This window comes from Hyaena hyaena, unplaced genomic scaffold, assembly GCF_003009895.1.
Source record: "Hyaena hyaena isolate Hyena2069 unplaced genomic scaffold, ASM300989v1 scaffold_148, whole genome shotgun sequence".
NCBI lineage: Eukaryota > Metazoa > Chordata > Mammalia > Carnivora > Hyaenidae > Hyaena > Hyaena hyaena.
The window spans coordinates 199320-224409 of NW_024080780.1; the positions used below are offsets into that span (position 1 = coordinate 199320).

Below are 25090 nucleotides of genomic sequence, written 5' to 3' on the forward strand. Positions count from 1 at the left end.
CCCTGCTCCTTTCCGCAGTTTCTCCCCAGCGACTGAGGTTGCCCCCAGATGTGTCCCGGTGCTTGTGTTAGGGTCTCGTGTTAGCGCCGCGTGGCGCAGCCTGGGCCCCGTCCTCAGGCTAAACGCCGCAGCCGGGGGCTCTCAGGACTCTTTCTTTTCTTCCAGGAGTGTCTCCTGCTCCTGGTCACCCCGCAGGGGCCTGAGACGGTTGAGGTTTATAAAGGCTTCTTCTGTGGCCGGGCTGGTCCCCGGGGGGCTGTTCAGACCTGCCACAGCCGAAGCCCTGTTCATTCAGGGTGTGCTTTTCTTGCTCTCACCCCAGCTCTGCATCCTGCGTTGTTGTGTTACCGAGCTGCCATCGTGGAGCGTTCCGGGTACTACTGTGGCAAAAACAAACAGGAAGATCGTGACGGGGCCGTGGTCTTTTTATTTTTCCTAGAGACTGCTCAGCCAGAAATGCGTTACTGGTTTTGATGAGGGTGGCCAGCATCCTGAACCTAGATTTCCTCTGTTAGAGGCCTCCAGGGGAAACATCCTGCGCCATTATTATGGGTATGAGCATTTTTGCCCCAGACTCCCATTTGGGCATTTGCCCTAGTGAGCTGGGCCAGACACATTTGGGCAGCATGAATTCCTTTTGCTTAGATGGATGTTGACTTGGCCTAAATTGCTTGCTGTGTGCTTCTTTTCTGTGATTATCTCCACTTGCCTTCTGCAAAATTGGGCATGGGGAGAGTTGGTTTACACTGAGAAGCAGCCCTTAGCCATCCTCAGAGGCCGGTGGCATTGGGCCATTTTACCCCAGTAGCCAGTGACATTCCTCCGGGGGGCATGACCCAGAAAGCCTGCAAGGATAGAGCCTAGAGGGAGCTGTGGCCAGTCCCCAGCTATTTATAATCCCTGCTCTTCTCCTTGCCACTGTTTATTTTTAACTGCAGTGGATTCTGGTAGGAGGAGACTTTGAGCTCCCCCTACAGGCTTTCGTATGCACCAACCTCAGTGTTTAAAACATGATACTGTCGCTTTCTTTATTTGCCAGTGTTTATTTGCCAGATTAAGGTAATCTACAGGATTCAAATGATTTTTGAGATGATCCAGACTGGTTTCACATCCTGTGTTTTTTTGGGACAAGGTCTTTATTGCTACAAATGGCCTGGGGCCTGTTCGGTATAGGAGCCTCTGGGTCTGTGTGCAAATCGATATTTGCCGTTAAAATAGAAGATAATTCTGTGATCAGAGTCTTTCCTTCATAGAATCCGGATACTTTCACATGCTGTTTCTGCAGTTGATTTAATGGGTGTGAGTAAAGCTGCTGTACTGGGACAGGATAGAATGGATAAGAAATGAAATGTCACTCAAGCAACCTTGTAATTTGATTTTCTCCTTATGTTTTTCAGGGTTTCGAAAAAACGATGAAATGAAAGCTATGGATGTTTTGCCAATATTAAAGGAAAAAGTTGCGTACCTTTCAGGTAAAGTTGAACTTTCTGATCTACGTTACTGCTCCATTTGACTGCTTCTGATACACCATCAGCGTCTGAAATCTTACACTCACACACGGAAGTGCTGGCTTTCCAGTGGATTTCTAACTGCTTTGTTCTTGTAGCATTTTCTTGAGAAATTAGTGCCCAGAGTATTTTCTTTTAGCTGGTAGGCACCCACTATAAGTCTGATAGCATTGGTGGTTAAAATACGTTTTGTGTCTTTCATTCACCAAACATTTGGTGGTTTTTCCCTATTCAGTTAGGTAAAACAACTGATTGTTTAGAAGTCCGTAGTCTCCCCAAAAGTGATGGGAATGTGATTGTACGTGGATGTGTCCTGAATTCTTTTCCTCGGTGTTTTTGTCCCATGGTCCTGGGGTTCTTGGAACCCATGTTGTGGACCACGGAGGCCCAGTGACCTGTGTCTCAGGCTTTGGAGCATCTGGCTCTCCTCCACACATAGGGGCTCAGCTGTGGGGCTTTATTGGGCTGTCTTTTTGGGGGCTCCCTCCTACACGAACCGAAGGGCCATTGGGTATTTGACCTTGTTGGCCTGAGTTCACATGCTACAAAACCAAAGTGTGTGGATTTTTCTGCTCTGTTACAGCAGGAAGTAAATGTGTGGATTGCCATGTGCTGTTAGACAGTCTTCCTGGATGTGTTTCCCCTGATAATTTTTTATCTTTCTCAAACAGGCATGATACGCCAATCTGAGTCTCCTTTAGAACACATTTTATTTTAAATGTATAACGCTGCCAGCAGCTATTATATGTTAGGTGTGTCCTTTTGGCACATGGGACTGGTCTATATTTAGGGTGCAGCGCCTTGTGGGGCTGTTACTAATCACACCTCTATGGCCAGTGGTGTTTCCTGGCGTCTCTTAAATACTGTTTGATGCCTTGGCTGAAGTGAATCTAATTCAGAATGCATTTGGAAGGTTGATAGAAGTTTGTGAAAAGAAAGATGCTTTAGCTAGTTGAGAATACGTGCTACAGAAGAAAACAAAACAAAACAGAACAAAGCAGCCTCTCTTGGCTTCTAATACACCAAGTTTTAAAAGTAGCCTTTGCTGTTTCCCAATGATTTATCGACAAACTGCATAATGTGGACTCATGCCTTTCGTCCACTCCTGATTCTGTAGTTTACAGGTGGATTCTAAAGCTAATATAAGGAGAAGCCTCTGCTTATAAATAGTAGGGGCGTCAGTAAGAAGGCTTAAAGCCAGTTCCATGTGTTCCTCAGTTTTTTATTTTTAAAGTTGATCTGTGGTGAGAGAGCTTGCTTGTTTTATTTATATTGAGAGATAGAGAACAAGTGGGGATGGGGGTGGGGGAAGAGACACAGAGATTGAGAGGGGGAGAGAGATGGAGAGAGAGAGAGAGAGAGAGAGAGAGAGAGATAGGGAGAGGGAGAGGAAGCGAAAGCGAATCCCAAGCGCTGTCAGCGCAGATCCTGATGCAGGGCTTGATCCCACAAACTATGAGATCATGACCTGAGCTAGATTAGAGGCAGATGCTTAACTGACTGAGCCACCCAGGTACCCCTCATGATGTTGTTTTCTATCTAAGTTACTATCAAAGCTGAAACTATTTCCCTTTAAACTAATTGAAGAAATACAGTCATTTGTCTTTCAGAGTTTATCTTGACTGTAATCAAACTTTAAATTCTTCAGGGTTCATTAAAATTGGGTCTTTTTAGTGGGGAGGGAAGTTCACTGGAGCAAACTACTAGTACAGAACTTTTAAATTACTGAGATGGTAGTCAGCAGCAGTGATAGGGAAATGGAATTGGTGGGTGCCACCACAATTTTATAGTATTTCCTACTTTATAACTGGAATTGGCAAGTTATGTTAGCATGATATCATTGGCTGATTTTCTTAGGCTTGCTGTTATTTTGTTTAGGGAAGGAAAAGGGGAAAAAACACTAAATTAAAAACACATTTGTTACTATGTAGGGTGATTTTTTTATGTGAAAGGTTAACAGTGAAGGAATAAACTTTTGAAAAATGTATACTTCTAATCCTGTTTTGTAAAATCTGTTTTATTGAGGTATAATCCACATACCATAAAATCTATCCTTTAAAAGTATATGATTTGGTGGATTTTAGGGTGTTCACAAGGTGTGAAGCCATCACCACAGTCTAATCCTGGAACATTTGATCGCATCCAAAAAAGCCCCTCCCCTGTCCCCTGTTCCTTTACCTCCTGGCTCCCAACTGCCAATCTACTTCCTGCTCTGACCTTGTTTTTAAAAGTATTAGGGGATGTTTATTTGTGGTGCATTTGTAAAAGCTCTCGATATGAGTAGCTTTTAGTAAATTAAATCAAAATGGAATAACCAGGGCTTTGAAAAAGCAGGCCAAAAGATCAGTGATTCCATGAGTCACTTATTAGGTCAAAATCTCTTTAAAAAACAACAACAACAACAACAACAACAAAACCCAGTAGGGATCCTTTGAACTTGAATATTTCTGGTCCTCAGGCTCCTCTCCAGCTACTGTAAAAAGCAGTCCTCACCACACATAGGTAAGACAGCAAAGTACTTACCAGTTCCTTTGGATGGTGCATTAAATGAGGTTAGGGGACAAACCTGATTTCATGCTTCCGGTCACAAGTAGGGGCAGTAAAAGAAGTGTTTTATAGTTTATATTTAACATTTTATTTAATGTATGTATTACTGTATAATATGTAACATATGTATATGTATACTCAACCACTGATGTGATTCCTATGCCATTAGGATTTGGACCTCAAAGGAATTCACTGAACACCACCAGATTTAAGGATGCTTTCCCCCCCCTTTTTATCGTAAAACATTTCAGCATCTAAAAGGAGAGAAAGTAGTATAATGAATTTCCATGAATCCATGGTTCACTCATCTGTATTCCTTAAAAAAAAAACAAAAAAAAAAACTTCAACACCATTAACAAAACTGAAATGTGAGCAGTAATTCTTTAATATAAAAAAAAGGCCAGTCGATATTCAGATTTCCCTGCTTGTCTCACAATTTGTTTTACAGGATATACATTGCAATTGGTTCGTATGGCTGTTTCTCTCAGTTTGTAGGTTCTTACTCCTTATCCTTTTATTTATCTTACCCCCTGTGTTAATTATTTAATGAGGGAACTGGGCGTCTTCCTGTAGAGTTCCCTGCATTGTAGTTTTGCTGGTTGCACCCATGGGTACTCAGTTAACATGTTCTCCTTCCTCTCCTTCCCCCTTATTTCCTGTAAACTAGGAGCTGGGTCTCGAGGCTTGATGAGACCTAGCTTAGATTTTGCAGGAAGAAGGCAAAAATAAAAAAAACCCGTACTGGGTGGTGGTGGGTAGTTTAACTGGGAGTTTTATTTGTGAGGGGGGGAAGGGGGTGTGGTTGGCAGTTTCTTTTTCCGTGATGTTAAGCTTTCACTGATGATCATGGTTTAGAATCTGGTATTTTATTATCAGTTCATTACTAAATGCAAAATGGTGACATTCTAATTACATCTTTTTTTTTGGTTTTGTTTTTTGAGAGAGGATGTTTGTGCACATATAAGCAGGGGAGGGACAGAGGGAGAGAGAGAATCCCAAGCAGGCTCCACAGTGTGGGGCCTGATGCAGGGCTCAATCTCAGGACCGTAAGATCACGACCTGAGCTGAAATCAAGAGTTGGATGCTTAACTGACAGAGACCCTCCGGCATCCCACATCCTTTGTTCTTTATCGGTTTAGATATTCTCTAAGAGAAGTGTCCCGTCATCAGTTTTTTGATTACTCTGAGTTAATACAAGAAAAGCAGAAAAAAACGATTGATTCTTGTTATCAGTTTTTAGATGAATGAAAAATGACCATTAGTCATTTCAGACTGATAAAAAAAAAGCTGTGATTTTTAATATTTGATGTGTTTTAATTAGTTACACTGTTTTTTTCTCATCTCTTATGAAAGTAAAACATTCTCCTCTCTGGGGCACTTGGGTGGCTCTGTTGGTTGAACTTCGGCTCGGGCCTTGATCTCACAGTTTGTGGGTTTGAGCCCCACTTTGGGCTCTGTGCTGATGGCTTGGACCCTGGAGCCTGCTTCGGATCCTGTGTCATCCTCTCTCTGCCCCTCCCTGGCTTACACTCTGTCTCTGAAAAATAAGCTTTAAAAAAATTTTAAAAATAATTTTTTTCTCATCTCTGACCGAATGGCAGTGTCTCCAGATTGGCCCTTGAGACCATGCCCTCTAGCCCTCCAGGTTGTTTCTGCTGATGATGTATAGAGTGCGTCAGGCCAGCTCCCCCATTCCTGTCCCGCATCTGCAGTCGCCAGTTCCCTAAGCCTCCTGGTCCCTTTGCATGCGAGAAGGGCACAGGGCGCTAGAGAAGCTGGCTGTTCCTAGGTGGGTCCCTATGTCTGTGCTTTCTCCCTGGACACATCCAGGCAATGTGTGTGTGTGTGTGTGTGTATAAAATGTGTATATGAGTATTTTTTTAACAAGAAAAGATGTCATTACTTTATACTAGAGTTTCTAATTCAAATTTAGGATTACAGGTATTATATATTTTTTTGATTTTATATTTCCATCTCCTTTTCCTTATAGTGAAAATCTTAGTGCCTGCCCTCATCAACATAATTGCTTGTTTACATTGTAACGCTGATGTTACTGCTAAACTATGAGACTACATGTATTTTGATGCTTCTGTTGTTGTTTTATTGTCCTGAGGGTATATGCCTCCGGGAACACGCAGCCCTGTAGCTGTGAAATCCCATAGAATAGCTCCTTGTCTAGTTGCTGCCAACTTGAAACTCCAGATCATTTGTTTCATTTCATTTAAAATTTTTAAAGCTTAAAAAAAAAAACCAACCACCCAGTCTTGCTTCAGTTTTAGGTAAAATGTGCACATCCTTCCAGGCTTAAAATCTAAAAAAAGTTAAAGTACAGGAAGGTGTTTCTCTCCCTGCCTCTTCTACTGTACCTTCCCTCCACCAAAGGAAGCCTGTTTTTGTTTTCTTTCGGTTTTTTTTTTTTTTCTTACCCTTGTAAAATCTGAGCACTTTCCTCTCTCCATCTATTCTCCCTTCCGCTCCCAGAGGGAAACCAGAAGGTACAGTGCGCCGCTTTTTCTGCTTGCTGTTTCATTGAAACACTAGTCTGGAGAGCAGAGTATGAGTACAGAGACGCCACATCTTCTTACAGTTGTGTAAACTCTGTTTTCGTGTGTCTGTACTGCACTCGGTCCAGTCGGTTGCCTATTGGTAGACATTAGGGTTGCTTTTTCAGAAGAAATTGTTTTTGGGGTGCAAGGGGAACATCATTCACCTTTGCAAGTGAGGGTGGGATTTGACTGGCCAGAGGTTTGCTGTTCGTACTGGACTACTGACCATTGCTCTTCTTGGTTCACTTTTGCAGAGTTCTGCATTTTCTGGAAAAGGGAGAGGGTATCTCCCGTCCATCTTGGGTATTCCTGTTAGTATCTGGCACAGCCCAGGGCCATGGTGACAGACCAAGGGCTGGGTATTGCCAGAGGCCTTCCAAGTGCTCCATCCAGAGTCCGTGTACAGTCTTTGTTTGAAATACTCTGTAAACCAGTTTCTAGTTGTCAGGACTTGGCGGCAGGAGGCAAGCATGTGAAAGTAAGGGGCTTTGGGGCCACTTGGGCCTTGGCTGCTCGTAGAGTGAGGGTGGGGGGGAGCAGTGGACACCTTGTAACAGAGTTTGGTTAGTGACAGCAGGCTTAATAGATTGGAGCCACAATTTCTCTCTCACAAACCATGGTTTTTCAGAGCTTCCTTTTGTAAAATCTGCTCTTCGTGATCTATGAATTACCCTGCTCCTGGGGAAGGGTGCGTAAAGAATCATTTGCACTAGGGCTGTAATCCAGAAATTAAAATAAGGGCCATACAGAGAGAAGTACAGTTGATTCACTGAGATTTACATTTTACTCCTCAGAGTAAATACACCTTCCTGACAAGAGAAGTTCATTTGAGCTGGATGAAAGGTGTGTTCCTAATTTATTTAGAGAAAAGGAGGCAACTTGGAATCTAACTGCTTCTGTGGTCATTCTGGGCCATGCTGCTCCAGAGCCCACGTTCCCTGGAGTTTCACCTTTTAGAAGAGAAAATAAGTGTCCCTGGGTTTCTGGAAGTGTCACACAGACACTTGGCAGCTATAATGCGAGGCTTCCTTGGCCTTCTTTCCCACATGGACTGGAACCATAGTCTACTTAGCATCTGTGTTTCTGTAGGAATGTTCATTATGCACATCTGTTTTCAACTTCCTGATGCCGATAGTAGGTATTTTTAATTAACTTCGTGCAGAATCCACTCATTCCGCAAATATTTATTTATTGAGCATACTTTTTGTTCCAGTCTCTTCCTAGACCTTAAAAGTGTGTACTGATGTCAGTGAGTGAGCAAACACGCCTTTCTTCATAGAGCTTCCACTTGGCCTGTTACACAGACAGACCAAAGGACTACGTAAACCCAGTAGCCTACTACAAGGTGAAAGGTGCCTTACAGAAGTAAAATGGAGAATGGGGAGAAGAAGCACAGTTTTTGTAGGAATTAAAAATACAACAGTGTCATTAGGAACAAAAACTATACTTTCTGGTTTTGTTTTTGTTTTACTAACACAGCATTTAGATAGGCAGACGATCCTTAACAAGCTGGTACTTTCTGATCACAGACATGTAGCAATCCAGGGACTCTGACCCATTCATTCTTAGATATCCTGGACATTGGTACCTGCAGGAGATGGGTTTAGTGCCCTTTTCTTTTCATTGTAGAAACTGAGGCACTGTGTTTCCGGTCTATAAACTAGGACTGATATGCCCTACTTGCCTCTCCCTGAGGCTGCAGGTCGACGTCAGATACATATACTAGTATATCCAGTAAGTGAAGCTTTGTTGAGTGAAAGCATCATTCTTGTTACTAGTTCAGGAAGAAGAACTTTAAAGCTGTAACTTTTGTGCTCCATAAGCCGGACGGTATTCTCCTTTGTGTATCTTCTGCATTTATGACATTGGCACCAGGTTAAATCTTGGAGAGTGTAATCCAAATAGGTGTTTGTAGCAATGATTTTAAGCCTGTTAGAGGCTCAGAGTGCCTCTTTGAACTCATACTATGTTCTCAGATTTTTTTTTAACTTCATGGGGGGGCGTGGCCAGCAGATGGGTGATTGACACCTGCCTGTCACTGACTGACATGCCACAGGTTGGAAGATGCACCCCGATGCAGGGAGGTGAGTAAGTGAAAACAATGATTATTTAAATAGAGAATATGCAGTTTTTACTTCATAAGTGGTTTTTGATGAAGTTTTAAAACTATCCCAGTGAGTTTTCTGAAGCTCTGTTCTGGGAAAAGGAAAAAGATAAAGTCTTTTTTTTTCTCTTAAAGTTCAAGTTTGGGTTTCAATATGCTGTTTTAAGGACACACGTGAGAACCTGTTTGGTGGATGAGCTTGCTGGCGAGTCTCAGGGGACTGTCCTCAGTGCTGCCAGCTGGGGGACACCCAGATGACAGGCGAGGCAGAGCAGGAGAGGCGGTCAGAGCTCCTGTGCACTCTTGGCATTTATTTCTTGCTGAGCAGAATGACCGTTTCCCACGAGAGTGTCCTTGGTGGCAGTTTTGGATTCTCCTTTCTGCGCCCATGGTGTCGCATATGCCTTGCTTGCTTTGCTTTGTGAGACACGATGACCCAGAGGGAGGAGTTGAACATGGGTCATTGTCACCTGGTCTCCCTGCTGAGTCAAATACTACTTTGCGTTAAAAAGTTTAGAATGTTGGTCCAGGACGATGTTAGATGCTGTTCTCTTTACCAAAGGTGGGGTGAATGTTTTCAGCCAAATATCATAGTACATTTTAGGAACTGAAATTTCTGTATGTGGATCTGCAATATTTTTGATCAGGGAGATGGATTCTCTTTTGAGAAGTATCAAAGTGTTGGGAGACCAAAAAAAAAAAATACTGAAATTGTTGCCTGTCTTATCTTGGGGATAAGAGGTAATCCCCCAAAATACCAATGGCCCTCATAGGTATTACCCTAAAAATACTATCTGATATTTCAGAAGATTACTTGGTGATGACATTCTGGCATTTATAACAGTACTGCTTCTTACTTTTAATAGTACCTTTTGTTCATAAAGAAACTTAGGAACCATCATTCAGTTGTCCTTCTGAATGTCTTTGCTACTTTAGAGAGAATTAAAACTACTAGTGTGAAAAATTTTGTTAAGTTCTTGTCAGGGTGAAGGACCCAAATGCGACCATGTGGCATAGCCCCATTGTCTTTTTTTTTTTTTTTTTTTAATTTCACTTATTTATTTTAAGAAATCTCTACACCAAATGTGGGACTCAAACTCACAACCCTTGAGACCAGGAGTTGTGTGCGCTTCTGACTGTGCCAGCCAGAGCCCCTCCCCCCATCCTTCTTGAAGCATTAGTATCTTTATTTATAAAGCCGGAATGATAAAACCTCTTAATGGGGTCCTGTGATGGTGAAACCTGAGCCTGTATGTTAAGGACTTGATACCATATGTAGCATGTATCAGTGGCTATGATTTAGCATTGTTCCCATTTAGTACCCAAACGACTGGATTTGTAAATAATTTAACATTTTTCTGGATTGCTTGACCAAACAGTATATGTGGATCATTTAAGTGTTCAGAATCAGAATTGAGTTTCATTATTTAAAAAAATTTTTTTTAATGTTTTATTTATTTCAGAGAGAGAGAGAGAGAGAGAGCGCGCGCGCGAGAGCGAGCAGGGAAGGGTCAGAGAGGGAGATATAGAATCTGAAACAGGCTCCAGGCTCTGAGCTGGCTGTTAGCACAGAGCCAGATGTGGGGCTTGAACCCACGAACTGTGAGATCACGACCTGAGCCGAAGTCGGACGCTTAACCAACTGAGCCACCCAGGTTCCCCGAATTTCATTATCGTTGAGAGGCACTATTAATTATTCTAGGAAGTGGTAAAAATCCATATTGGTGAAGTGTGTTTTTAAAACTCCAACATCTTGTGCTGAACATTTTTTTGGCTTTTCTAAAAAGAAAGAATCTTGCTTTCTTTTGTTAATGTTTGCTTGCTTGCTTGCTTAATTTTACCTCTGCTGATGAAGTAAATAAGATGAGAAACTAATTAAGAGTTTCATGTTGTGACTTGAATTTTTGAGGTTTTATTGCTATTCCTCTGAAGACAGATGACCAGATGGGGCGCCTGGGTGGCTTAGTCGGTTAAGCATCCGACTTTCGCTTAGGTCATGATCTCGCGGTTCGTGGGTTTGAGCCCCGCGTCGGGCTCTGTGATGACTGCCAGCTCAGAGCCTGGAGCCTGTTTCAGAGTCTGTGACTCCCTCTCTCTCTGACCCTCCCCTGCTCACGCTGTCTCTCTCTCTCTCCTAGAAATAAATAAAACATTAAAAAAAAAAAAAATGAAGACAGATGACCAGAGCTGTAAAACTAAGGAAGGATCCTCTTGGGAAGGCTAGATTTTCCTTCTCTGTTTTATTTTCTGAAAACAGTGATGGGAGTAATAAAATATATCTAGAAATTTCACCAGAAATGTTCAGTAATACCAACAGACTTCATTAGGATTTTTGGTATGTTAATGAGGGATGCACCTGCCAGTCACCTGAGGGTTGTACTTACTATGTGATGTAATTTTTCTAAACACCTTAAGGTAACTTAGTTCTGTTGTAAAATTCTCAAATGCCAATCTCTGAGGGGGGGGGGGGTAGGGAGGGACTTTGTGTGAGAGGTTGGTGGAGCTTGACCACTGGGGTCAGGTACTGCCCTGGAGAAGGGAAGAGGCCCTAGAGCTCAGATTATAAGACACCATCATCAGCATGAAGTTTGGAGACCATTCCCATCTGTTTCTTGCAAGACTTACAACCCAGTTTCGTTGAGATGCCGGCGGGGGTGGGGGGAGGGGACGGCTTGGGGGACAGCAAGAGGTTAGGTGTGAGGAGGCTTTGGTTTAAGGTGAATGAAGCACATACACGTGGAACCGTGTTCCCTCCAGATGGAAAATTCAAGAAAAGAGGAAGCACGCAGGAAGAGAAAGACGAGGCTTCGTGGTGGCTTCCCACGTGGCAGGCAGCACTGGGGTTTGTTCTTCAGGGTCCCGGGAGGGGTAAAGTAGCCCAGCCACGTCTCCGCCAAGGCAGGGGTTCTTGCCTTTTGCTCGCTCGTTCCTGGCTGTGCGGTTGGTGGAGGGAGGGCGTTGCCGAGTGGCCGGGTGGGCATGCTGACCTGCAGGGGTGTGCAGGGTCCCATCCTCTCTGTTTCTGACTAAGTGTGCTCCAAATGCTTGTGTTTTCAGGCGGCAGAGATAAACGCGGAGGCCCCATTTTAACCTTTCCGGCCCGCAGCAACCACGACAGAATACGACAGGAGGATCTCAGGAGACTGATTTCCTATCTAGCCTGTATCCCTAGGTAAGTTTTGCGTGGCTCATGGTTTCCCGCCATTCCCATCGTCCCAACACATGTGGCTTCAGTTCCAAGCAGTCAAAACAGTATAGAACTAAAATCATGATCTTTCTCCTTTTTTTAAGGCTCCGTTTTTTTTTTTTTTTTTAATGTTTATTTTTGAGAGAGAGTGCAAGCGGAGGAGGGCCAAAGAGAGAGGGGGACAGAGGATCTGAAGTAGGCTCTGCGCTGACAGCAGTGAGCCCCATGTGGGGCTTGAACTCATGAACTGTGAGATCATGAGATCATGACCTGAGCCAAAGTCGGACGCTCAGCTGACCGAGCCACCCAGGCGACCCGTGATCTTTCTCCTTATCTCCGTTTTGTGACCATTCTGTCCTGTATCCAGCGCTTCTGGGTGTGAGGAGGGCAGGACTGTGTGTCGCCTGAAGAGCTCTGTGTGGAGGTGGTAGGGTTGGGGCGCCCACCAGGCTGGGATGCGGATGTGGTGCTCCAGGCGCACGGTCTTTGGTGGATCTGGCAACCAGGATGCAGTGCACGTAAGACCAGAAATGGAATGCTCGTTCTGATAATGTGTTTCGGTCTTCAGGCTGAGCTTCAGGGCTGTTTATTTTATTTATTTATTTTTTTAAGTTAATTTATTTATTTTGAGAGACAGAGGGAGAGAGTGAGTGCATGTGAGTGGAGGTTGGGTAGGGAGAAAGAGAATCCCATACACGCTCCACACTGTCAGTGCAGAGCCTGATGCAGGGCTCAAACTTGTGAACTGTGAGATCATGACCTGAGCCAAAATCCAGAGCCAGACGATTAACTGACTGAGCCACCTGGGCACCTCTGAGCTTCGGTTTCTTAAAAGTAGTCTCTTGATTAGTGACGTAATGTTTGGTGGGGCCTTAAAAATCCTTACAAGGTAATATGCCACGTTTGGGAATCCCCATTCCATTTGAGGCCCCATTAGTGATAGGGTGGTTGAGTGTGGATGCTGAAGAAAACTAAGAACAGGCAAAGCTTTATTTTCTAGGTGATTTTTTGGAAAAAGGATACCACTTTGATACAGTCCAGGGATTTAGACATGCCTGCAGAAAGAGACTGTGTGTGTGTGGTGGGGGGAGTTGGCGGGGTGTTTCCTTATGAGGCAAAGGGAATGCATGTGCTAAAAGGGCACAATCAGTATGCTCGAGCGAGGAGAGGACGTGTGGAAGAGAACTTGGCCACTATCTAGGCTGCAGTAGACAGTCACGGTAGTGACCATGTTATGCAAGAGAATAATGAGAGATGGTCCGGAGCAGCACTAATGGGTCCTCAGAGGTGGAGGTGACTGTCAGATCTGCCACAGCACATGCATTGGGACACCCGTGGCTTATTTAGGTTGCCACAAACGAGGGAAGACAGCAGTGCCCATTTGTAACCCATCCTTGCTGTGGCAGAGAAAGTCAGCTTTTGCTCTTGAAGGCCTGACCTGCTGAGAAGCTGGTGGGTTTTCCCGTTTGGGAATCCTTTATGAGACAGCGGTCACTTTGCATCGTCGAGGACAAAGTGACAGAGGCCTCCATACACTCTCTCCTCCTGCTCTGGTATTTTCTTGGGCTGTTGAACCGTTGATACCATGAGTTAGAAAGGGGTTTAGAAGTTTTGTTCTACGCACTGTCATTTATAAATAGCACTGTAGGTGGTGAGTACCACTTAGGGGGCTCTTGCTGTGTGCTAATGGTGTACTGTACTAATGGTGGAAGAAGAAACAGAAATACAGAGGACGGTGTAAGAAAATAAAGCTCTGCCAACCAAAGTGATACTCGTCATATAGTGTGATAAGAAACAACTGTCGAAAACATGTACATAATGGAATGACTGTGTGTAACTTTGGCAACTTGCTATCTGTTTTTAAAATCTGTGTTGATTGTAAATATTAAGACTTGGTTTTATTTCAATTGACATCATAAAGAAAATGATTCGTGTGTATTTTGGATCATCTGTGTGACCCACTTAAACCCATGAAACTTTGTCGTGGAGAATTGTGAACATCCACAAAAGTAGTGAGGGTAGTGTAGCTTCAGTGACGATCTGATTTTGTCCGTCTTGTTTTTCTCTGATCTCTCCGCCCCCCAGAATATTTTATAAAAAAACCCAAGAATCCTATCATTTCACTTACAAATACTGAAGTGTGTGGGGTGACCCTTCCGCAGTTCAGCACAGTCACCTTGCTTCATTGCCTCGGTTTGCTTTTGTATTTACAATTCCCGATGGCAAGAAATGTCGCTTTGCCTGTCTTGGTTCATAATGAGGCAAGTGGGATTAACTTGTAAGTGACCCATTTCCCAAGTGATCGTGGGGATATTTCACAGTGGTCTATATAGAGAAAGGGGACAATGAAATGAGTCCTCTGCCCCCTTGCGTGGGTCTGCCCGGGCCAAACCTGAGCTGCTCTGCCTCCGTGGAATGCTGGGTGGCAGGAGTGCTGTTCAGTCTTAGCCACACAGCAGGAAAATCATCCTCAAACTAACAGTGTGCGAATTTTTTAAAGTTTAAGTTTGATTGTTTGTCGCTATAGTTTCAGAGTGGGGTAAATCTTCGCAGGGGCCGCCGGACTTCTTTTCCCTATCCGTTACTGCTGATGGCCTCTGTGGTGTGAAGGTAGCCTTCTGCTGTCCCTCAGCAGAACAGCCACAGGGCCCCGTGTTCGTGGATGTGGAGACGTGTGCCATCAAAACAGTACGGGCAGCAGCGTCAGACCAGCTGTCACCTGTCACAAGTTCATTACTCCTGTCAGTTTTCTGATGTACAAATGTGGTAGTGACGTGGGAGTATTGTAACGACTGAGGTTACTTACGCCTGTGTCCAGGGCAGTACCTGACACACACTCAGAGACAGGACGATGATTTCCATCATTACTACTTGCTCTTCCACTTTCCTTCCGTTATTTTTCCTTTTGACGTGTGCTCTAGAGCCGGGTTATCTTGGTTTTCTTCTGCACATGCCTCTTAAAAGTGGCCCTCAGAGGTCAGCACAAAGTGATCTGAGCAGTGGTGAGTAGTTTGAGGATTACTTGAGTCACCTTCCCTTCCATCCCCCTCCCCCCTTTCTAAAGCAATCGGAGTAATAGAGTGATTTTCATAGAGTTAATTTGCAAGGAAATTTTCCACTATATGTAGGAGAAGCAAGTCTCACTAGAAGTTCCTGCTGGTATAATTGGGGTTCCGACACAGTGCTGAAAATAACATCAGTCTTGGTACCTCTCTAGGTGTTTATTGCTCTTATCGTTTGAAATACATGTAACTAATTATGTTCTAGATCATCTTACCTTCTTTAGGGTGATTACAGTGGCTACATGGATAAACCACCTCCACTCCCTTTTGTCACCGATGAAATAATGGGAAGACTTTTAACTGATTCATTCATGAACGTTCATATAAAAAGGTACTTTCTTCATCTAGGAGCTGAGCAGCGTTCCTCTTTTTCAGAGGCCAGGATTGAGAAAGGACCTTAATTTTATCTAAAATTGCCTTATATCACAGATAAAATGAGTTTCTTAGATGAAACTGCTAAAATAACTGGTCGGTGGTCGTACTTTCCAGGGAGCGTGGTCTTCCGGGGACGGCGGCATGGACCCCTTGTCTTGTACACAGCCGCCCATGTTCATGAGCTGTTCGTGCGGAACCCACAAGTCACTGATCTCTTATTCTTTTTTTCCTTTCTTTTTTTCATGTTTGTTTATTTTGAGAGAGGATGAGTGGGGGAGGGGCAGAGAGAGATTCTTCACCTGCGCTGAAGGTGCAAAGTCTGATGCAGAGCCCCATCTCAGGAACTGTGAGATCATGACCTGAGCCAAGCTCAAGAGTCGGACGTTCCACCGGCTGAGCCCCCTGGGTGCCCCACAAGTCACTGCTTTCTTAACCAGGACCAGCTTTTAACTGGGTCCTAGTTTCACTACTTGCAAAGTTGCTTGGTGATTGGTTTGATTGTGGAGGAAGGTGGACAGTGGTCCTTCTGTAAGCCAGGCCGACTCTGGCACCTTCCGGCGGTGGTCTCTGACCCGCTTCTGCTGTTGAGCCTGGAGTTACTCAGGATTCCTTTTAAGCCCTTTTCGGGGGGAGGGAACAGGTTTCTGTACATGCTGTGTAGCACCCTGTGATGATAGGCACAGACTTGCCCAAGAACTGACCCTAATATGGGGAAGGCTGATGTCTGAGTGCAGGCTTGCAGGCGATACCCACTAAGGCCCGAGGGGCCTGCCGCACCGCACGGTGGCCCGCCTTTGCCGTGTGGCAGCAGACAGAGCATCTGTAGTGCCAGGCCTCGCTGGGGCAGCCTCCCCCTGCTCAGGCTGGTCATGCCCGATTGCAAGCCCCATCAGAGCCCGGAGGGGTTTAGAATGCTCTTGGTGACCTGGGAGGTGTTAGGAGACGTTTCTGGAAGCCCGGTTGGCTTCTAGGATTCACGAAGGAGGCCTGCGCTGTTCCCTGGTTCGTGGCCCAGGACCCACTTGAGACAGGACGTGCTGTCGGGAGGGGTGTATGAGCTAGTGTGAACTCGTTAGGACTTTATATTCATAGGAGTTGTAGACAGAAGTTTATCAAAGCACTCCTGGCAGTTTCCGCCTCTGAGTGAGAAGCTAGGCTGATCTCTTGGATTTCCATGCCGTGTTTCTGGGACCTGTGCTGCCACCCACTCAGGTTCTGTCCCCACAGACTTTTTGCAATGTTTTTGTGACATGTTACAGGGACATAGCCCTGACAGGAACTTTGCATCTGTGAAATTTGGAACGACGGTTACTCTGATGCTTCAAGATAAGGAAAAGAGTGGTGTCTGCACGTCTGCGTTCATGGTGGGGGGGGAGGTAGAGGGGAGCTTGTGCAATAGAACATGGGATTGGTTTTAATTTTTTTTGTTGTTTTGTTTTGTTTTGAGAGAGAGTGCAAGCAGGGGAGAGGGCCAGAGGGAGAGAGAGAATCTCAAGCAGGCTGCATGCTGGACATGGACCTGACTCGGGGCTCAATCCCATGACCCTGGGATCATGACCTGAGCCAACATCTAGCTGACTCAGCCAACTGAGCCGCCCAGGTGTCCCAGAAATTGGTTTTAATTTTGACTTCATTTATTTTCACTTTTTAACTTCACTTAAATGGTAGCAATTAGTTTTCTGAGTTTTAATTTATAAGCTGTAACTATATGAATTTATGACTGTAAATGGTGACTAGTTTCTCAGATGATTAATTACCTGAGGCAGAAAAATGTCAGATATCTTTCCTGTAGGCCCAGTACATTCATGTTGGGTTGTTAGTCATTGGGTGCTGGGGGCCGCGGGTGTGATCCCACGTGACCTCAGCAGCAGTCGTGATCTGGCTCACGTCTGGCCAGGATCAGACGCCTGCATGGACTGCGTGTGTCCACCACAGAATAGCTAGATTACGGTCGTTCCATAAGTGCAAGGCCATTCCAAAGCCTTCGGAGAGCTTCTGCACAAACCCTGATGTTATCACCAAGTGTGACTAAGGATTTTGAACCTCTCTTTAAGGATGATTTGACTTTTGATTTTCTTTATTATGGAAGTGCATTACATCTATTTCCCATGTACTCAGGGGTTGAGGTTTAATAAAACTACTAGTATTTACTGCTCATTCTTTTTGTTTGTTTAAACTTGCCAGAATGCAGAGGGGAATTGCTGTGGGCCGGCAGTGTCACCGCTATAACTTGGTGAAAAAGACAAATAAGTCTTGGTATCACTATGAAAAACTGTTTACCCCCAAAACCTCACCAGAAGGGTGCCAGGGACCCCAGGGAACCTTCGAGATAGCTCAGGGTCCTGAGCCAGCAAAGGGACAAAATGGGACACTGGAAGCTCCCGCCATCACCAGTGCCCTGCAACGGGTGGTTTCCGAGCCCAGGAGGCTCGTGTGACCGCTGTTCTTTGGCCTGTGACCTTCCCCACCTGGGCTCTGCGCACCTGGCAGGGGTCTGTCCCCACCAGTGCTCACCACTGTCACTAGACAACAAATGTGATCATTTAATACACAGAGATGAGAAACCCTTTCCCCACCAGCCCACCTGCCCGTACGGAGCCCCGCAGACATCGCCTCACCTGGTGGGGCTCGGAGAAGGCCCCTGGTAAACCTGTGTTTTCTTTTTCTCTAGCGAAGAAGTCTGCAAGCGAGGCTTCACGGTGATTGTGGACATGCGCGGGTCCAAGTGGGACTCCATCAAGCCCCTGCTGAAGATCTTGCAGGAGTCCTTCCCCTGCTGCATCCACGTCGCACTGATAATCAAGCCAGACAACTTCTGGCAGAAACAGAGGACTAATTTTGGCAGTTCTAAATTTGAATTTGAGGTAACTTCCATGTGTAGCCAGACCAGTTAAACCAATAGGTGTGGTTTATTGAAAGGTGACTTTTTCCTCCTCATTTTAGATAACAGATTTTTTAAACCACATATTAGACGGGAGCTGCCCATCTTAGGTGCGTGTGGGATGTAAACTTAGTTACTGCAGAAAACAACAGAAATTGGTTCGTTTATCTCGTCATCCTACTGGATCATTCTACCAGAGGGAGATACAGGCTCTGGTTCTCCTGGGTTTGGAGGGTGGGGACGCTGAGGTACAGAGCGTGTAGCCAAGGAAGAGGTTCCCTCTTCTGATAAAACAGCTTTACCTTCCAGTCCAGGGGGCTTTAGGTGGCCTCAGGTTCAGTATTATTGCCTCAGTCTTGGAAATGAGGGAACATCGTGGAGGCACACCCAGCTTCACATGTCCGGAAGAAACGGAGTTTCCACCTTGTCCTTGATGCATGGAGAGAATGATCTGTTAGGCATTTCATGTGTCAGTTTTCATTTATGAGAAGGGAGATAGTCCTTTGAAAATGACACCAAGTGCTGCATTCAGTAGCACATAAGGTCACTGTCTCCCAGACAGTGCGTGAAACAAGCCTCGGCTGCCACTCCCTTCCTCTCCTTCCCACTGACCCCTCTCCTTCAGCTACCAGGGCTCTGACAAGACTTTGGTGTGGCCAGTGTAATGAGAGGATTATGGGAAGAAAGTATTCTGGCCACCTTGAAAATGGATTCATGCCCTGTTCTGTAATAGTGTTTTCTACTAAGATGTCATAATTTTTGGTTAGTAGCCTTGCCCAAACTGTAGGGTTTAGTGATGTATTCACGTGTGTTGCTAAGATAAACAGCAACGGTAGTATTAAGCACGTCACGCAGAATTAATTCTTAAGCTTTATGTTACCCGTTAACTTCTGTTCACATGTGTATTACTTGCATTTTAATATCTTCTTCCGTGGCACTGATTTTCAGCCTGATACCTGAGTTTAGTTTTCATTGGAAACTACATTCAAGAGATTTAGGTAAAAGATGAAATCAGTAAGCCTTCAGCTCCATACAGTAGGGAGTGATTTTGGATGACAGTTTATGGGTCATACTCTTTTCCTGACACAGAATTTAAGGCGTGTTGTCTCCAGTTACACACGTTTTAAGCAGAAATAATGGTTTAGCAATATAATGCGTTCATGTTTTTCCTGGTCTCATTTTGATCTCTCCTTCTGGGCCTTTAAATTTACCTGTACCAGCTTTTCTCCTGAGCTTATTGTCTCTACATTGTCACCAGCCTCAGCCTCTCTCTGTGAAGTGGTTGGATCCATGGGTGTTATTAGAAGTCTGAGCAAATGAGACGGGAATGAACCTATGGCCGCACTGAGGCCAGCGCGCCGGGCTGGGAGCCGCCCGTCTTTCGGGCTCAGCTTGTTGATCTTTGTAGGTTCTCGTGCCAGCCAGCCTGGAGCTGGTCTCTCGGAGGCTGGAGGTGACAGAGGTGGGGCTAAATCAGCCTTTCTCTGTTTTATTTTTTTGCTCCTTAGCCACAAATCTTTTTCGTTTCACTTTGTCTTTGCATTTAATGACCCCCCGCACCCATTTTCCTGAGGCACAGTATTGGTAGTAACCCGGCAGCCATGCCTATGGGTAGTGTGAGGTTAATCTGGTTTTTGCTTAGATTGTAAAGGACGAAAACTTTGTCACTGTTAGGTTGAAATGTAGAGGCTTATTCTAAGGACTGTGGAGATTATCGCAATGAATGAAATGTTCCCTCTGCCTTTAGCTTTGTGACAGGAGTTTCCGCCCCCTTTCTGGCTAACTTTTGTATATTTTGTAAAATTTTAAAAAGTCATTCATATCCTGGCATCTGCCACGTGATGGGAGGTCGAGGTAGGACAGGGTGAGTGGTGATGGCGGTCTGGCAGGAGAGCTGTTTATCATTTAATGATCAGCTCACAAATCAGTGTCCTTAGAGGGAGGACATTAGCTTGATGGCAGATAGGAGGAGGCCACTCCAGTGTCTTCTGTTGGAAGTGAGATGCTAGAGTGGTGTGCATGAGAAAGGATGCATTGATAAAGTAAAATTTGTAAATCATCTGCTCTGTATTGCAATTTAAGACATTTCCTGGTAAATGTGCCTAAGACAGTGGGTTAATTTCCATATTCTTGGAAAGAAATCCAGTCTCTTTAGCTCTCCTGAGATACATATCCTATAATTTTAGGAGTTCTGAGTAACGTGTTGCCCAGTAGATTTATCTTTCACTGACTATACTGGTCATGCTTCTTTCATCTACATTTGTTTTTTATGGAGCCAGACCAAGGTATGTTTTCTCTAGATTAAGTTTGAAAACCTGTGACTAAGTATTGCAGATTGCATTTTGATAAGACCACATAAGATTGGTTCATCTTCTCATACATGATTTTTTTTCCCCTTAAGACAAATATGGTCTCTTTAGAAGGCCTTACCAAAGTAGTTGATCCCTCCCAGCTCACCCCCGAGTTTGATGGCTGCTTGGAGTACAACCACGAAGAATGGATTGAAATCAGAGTTGCTTTTGAAGACTACATTAGCAATGCGACCCACATGCTGTCTCGGCTGGAGGAACTTCAGGACATCCTAGCCAAGAAGGAGTTGCCTCAGGATTTAGAGGGGGCTCGGAATATGATCGAGGAGCACTCCCAGCTGAAGAAGAAGGTGATTAAAGCCCCCATAGAAGACTTGGATTTAGAGGGACAGAAGCTGCTGCAGAGGATTCAGAGCAGTGACAGCTTTCCCAAAAAGAACTCCGGGTCGGGCAACGCGGACCTGCAGAGCCTCCTACCCAAGGTGTCTGCCATGTTGGACCGGCTGCACTCGACGCGGCAGCACCTGCATCAGATGTGGCACGTGCGGAAGCTGAAGCTGGACCAGTGCTTTCAGCTGAGGCTGTTTGAACAGGATGCCGAGAAGGTAAAGGAGCAGGGAGAGGGAAGCTAAAATGAGACACAGAGGGAGGCTTCCTGCTTCACTGGGGCCCAGCAGCCAGGGCTGCTGTGGTCGGGAGAAAGGGCCAAGGAAGGGTAAGCCACTCTCCCGGCCTTGGTTCAGAACCTGCAAGTGTCATGTCAGAGGTGCGCCCGAAATCTGCCCCCCGCTTTTCTCCCTGTGCAAGCCAGTGCCGTTTTAGGGACTTTGAATTATCTAATTACTGACACTTTGCTTTAGGACGGCCACAGGGTGGGTGAGAATGGTATCTTGAGTTAAAGGAATGGACACTTTGTAGAATTTCATTATCGAAAGCAGTAATTATGTATGTATTTTGCTGATAACTGCTCTTCTACTCATCTATAGCCAGTGACAAAACACTGTTCAGATCTATTACTAAGTGTGTTTTTAAAGTAAAAGATGAATAATGTGTTAAAAATAATAGCTCCTGGGAAATATGGGCAGTGATTACTTACAGTCTCATTCTATTCTTATGCTTCAGACAAAACAACTGGTCCAAGTGAATGTGTCACAGGCTAAGTCAGCCTTAGCTATGTGGAAACAGACGCTTATTTATAGGACTGTGATGCAAGCCATGAATATGGGTGAATTGATCTCTCTCAATTTGAGCTCATTGAATTTTTTTCATGGACAGGAAAATATTTTCTAAAGCCAAAAAAACCCCAAAAACAACCCAATATTACAAACCTTTGTTTCAAACAATGACAAGCCACTACCATTGTTTGGCAAGCTTTTAACATATCATTCAATGTACTTGTGTTTAAAGAAGTGCCTTGTCAAAGAAGCCAGAAAATCTTCCTTTCAATTACTAGATAAACAGGTGACTATCTGGGATTCTGGTTCAGGTTATGATGTCAGGACTGACTGATAGTTATTCCTTTTTCCTCAGCTGTTTTCCTTGTGAACAACATAATTGACATCCTTTACCAGGTAGTATCTGTATTTGAGAGAGATGTCATTATTAAATTTTTTTCCTCGTCATTTTTATTTTTATGACAAATTTCATTGTTTGCCCTTACACAGTGTTTAAAATACTGTTTGCACTAAAGCGTATATGATCTTGTAGTCCCTGGAATTGGCTTCGGTAATCTGTGGGCATAGCAAAACTGGTCCGGATACCTTAAGTCCCTAATTTCAACTAACAGGTCTTTGATTGAAGAGCAGTGTTTTAATTAGCTGGGAGGGGGGAGAGGGTTGAGTACCTCTTTTTACCTGTCTGCTCCTTACATCCTCATCAGTCAAAGGAAAGCATTAGACATAAGATTTTCCTATAGACCCTGCATGTTCAGAACTGCTTGCTTCTTAGAAGTCAAGGATCTTCTGATAACCAAATCCCTGAGAGGTTATCAGAGGAACAGCACTGCGCTTGTGTGGCTTGGCCCCGCTCCCGGGCCTGTGCCAGCACTTTCTCTCCCTGGAGTGATCGCAGGTTGTCTGTTTTCATTCTGGTAGATGTTTGACTGGATCACACACAACAAGGGCCTGTTTCTGAACAGCTACACGGAGATTGGGACCAGCCATCCTCACGCAATGGAGCTGCAGACACAGCACAACCACTTTGCCATGAACTGTATGGTAAGATGCGTTCAGAATAGATGTATCTTTGTGTGAGAGGATTTGAGCAGGCACGAAGTGTTCACACAGATGGTGTCCCAGCGCACCGCCAGGAGGCCCCGGCGGGGCCGCGGGAGCTACCGACTTGGTGGTAGCAGCTGACCTCCAAGTGTGGGAAGTTCTCGCTGTTAGCAGTGCCTGCAGCTTCTCTGAAGTGTTAAACAAACACAAATGTGGAAACAAGCAAACAAACCAGTAAAACTTGAACTAGTTACTTGGCCGGTTCAACACGGATGATTTTGGTGCCAGCTCGGGTGCTGTCCCTCTTAGGAGCCTACAGGGCCCCCAGAAAGGCTGCTCAGTGGCCACGTGACTCTCCCGAGAGCTGCTGTCCATTTGCTGGCTGCCCTTTCTGAGGAAGAAGTGAGCCAGGCCGCCTGCTGTGTACCTCAGGGGCGCCCTCCAGTTCTCCCGAAACATGCCACTTCCTTCCAAGCCGAACCGAAGAACCGGGGTCGGGCCACGCGCCGTGCCTGGACTCCTGGCTCTATTTGGGGTTGATGCCCCCGAGTCCCGTGGCCTGCTGTGACCAGATGGGGGTTGTTGTGGGACTATTAAACAAAACGGCAGAAAACCAATGAATTCTAAATAGCACTTTTGTTACATTTTTGAAGTTAATATAACTGAAATAAAACACTATGTTGTTCTATAAGATATGTGTTCTTTCTGTAGATAGTTAAACTTCTAGAAATTTCCTTTTCAGGGACAATGCATTTTAGTTTGGACTTTGAGCCAATCTTGTGAGAATTAACCACTCGTGGGCTTGTAACTTTTTTTTTTTTTTTTTTTTACAGAGCATTGAAGCAGTAGGAAGATGGTCTTTGTTTAATAATTAAGATACCATTTAATTACGTTTGGTCAAATAAATGTTCTAATTTAGGTAGCTTCAAAGATAACATTTAGCAACAAAATTTTTGTTACAGAGGCCATCAGAAAAGTTTGATATCTGTTCTAGAGTTTGAGGTAAGAGAATTTCTGGTGTAAATGATCAAACCTGAGCTTAGATAAGGAGAGCCAAAATGTTAACCTTTGGAGGAAGCCTATTAGAATATCTTCCCAAGAAGTTTTTTATCGGGTTTTCAGACTGGTCTGACACTGCAGCTACTGGCAGAAGGTGTGCAGTACCCTGTGCCACATGCTTTAAAAACAAGAAATACTAACATATACTTTAGACAAACGAGAACAGACAATCCCTTCGCACCCCACCCAGCGTTAGTAGTGGCACATTTAGGATCGAGAAGATGGGGAGCACGGTGTGGGAGAGAGCAGCGTGGGGTACGAATGTAGAGTTTTCTAATCTGCAGAGTGGGGATTATGTCTGCCTTCCCTGCAGTTCTATCATTTCCTCTCTATCTGTAAGATACTAAGATGATGAACACCTAATAAGTACTCGATAAATGGTGATTACTAGTAGTCATGTTATCACCAATTAAAAACATTGTTAAAAGAAGATACTTTTGGGCGTGCCCGGGTGGCTCAGTCAGTTGAACGTCCGACTCTTGATTTTGGCTCAGGTCCTGATCCCAGGATCGTGGGATTGAGCCCCGTGTTGGGCTCTGTGCTGTGTGTGGAGCCTGCTTAAGAGTGTCTCTCTCTCTCTCTCTCTCTCCCTCTCTCTCTCTCTCTCTCTCTCTCCTGTCCCTCTGCCCCTTTCACCCATGTACGTGCTCTCTCTAAAATAAAAAAGAAAATTAAAAGAAAAACTCTTAGAAGCATGGATGATGTCTTTTTTTTTTTTAGGTTTAAGTCTTTTCTAAGTTAAAGTTTTTATTGAAAAAGAGCAGGGTAACCTGTGCCTGGCCGGGCGGCAGCCCCAGGGAGAACGTCCATGCCAGTCCTGCGCTTCTCGTCCACGGCCCCCTGAGTGCTTTCTGCCTGTCTAGGGCATTTCCTTGTGCAGAGCAAGGGCCTGGTGACCCTCAGCCCTCTCTTGGGCTGCCTGCAGTGTGCTGAACGGTTTTTGACAGCGTGGAAATGCTGATCATCAGTATGCACGCTTGACAGTCTCTAAGGAAAGTGAGCTAAGGGACACCCGCAGTTGGGCTCGTTGTGTGTCACAGATACTTTTAAGAGCTGTGATGGTAAGAACTGGAGGTGGAGACTGTAATGCAGGGAGTTGGACGGTGCATACTTGTGCAGAGGGTGTTTCTTGGGCCGCATGCCACCACGTTCCATTATCTGTGCTGTCACTGATGCAGCCATAGGAAGGGTCTAATCCATAATCCACAGACCGGTACCGTCTATGTAGAGTGGTCTGTGGGAGGACACGAATGTGTGACTTGGGCCACGTCAGAGTCTCGGTGGGAATGAGTACCC

The 25090-nt window shown here is 44.9% G+C and overlaps 1 protein-coding gene across 4 annotated transcripts in view; it reads left to right on the top strand.

Annotated features, from left to right (window-relative positions):
• The window catches only part of TRIO (trio Rho guanine nucleotide exchange factor), a 349937-nt gene that overhangs the window by 117811 nt on the left and 207036 nt on the right, over positions 1-25090 (top strand). For all 4 annotated transcript variants that reach the window (XR_005529593.1, XR_005529594.1, XM_039238832.1 and 1 more), the window contains exons 2-6: positions 1398-1472; positions 11763-11877; positions 18001-18193; positions 20612-21124; positions 22613-22735. Coding sequence is in view for 2 of the 4 variants with exons in the window: in XM_039238832.1 (XP_039094763.1) it covers positions 1398-1472; positions 11763-11877; positions 18001-18193; positions 20612-21124; positions 22613-22735 (1019 nt within the window). In the remaining 2 variants the exon portion in view is untranslated. The remainder of the gene's footprint in view (positions 1-1397; positions 1473-11762; positions 11878-18000; positions 18194-20611; positions 21125-22612; positions 22736-25090) is intronic.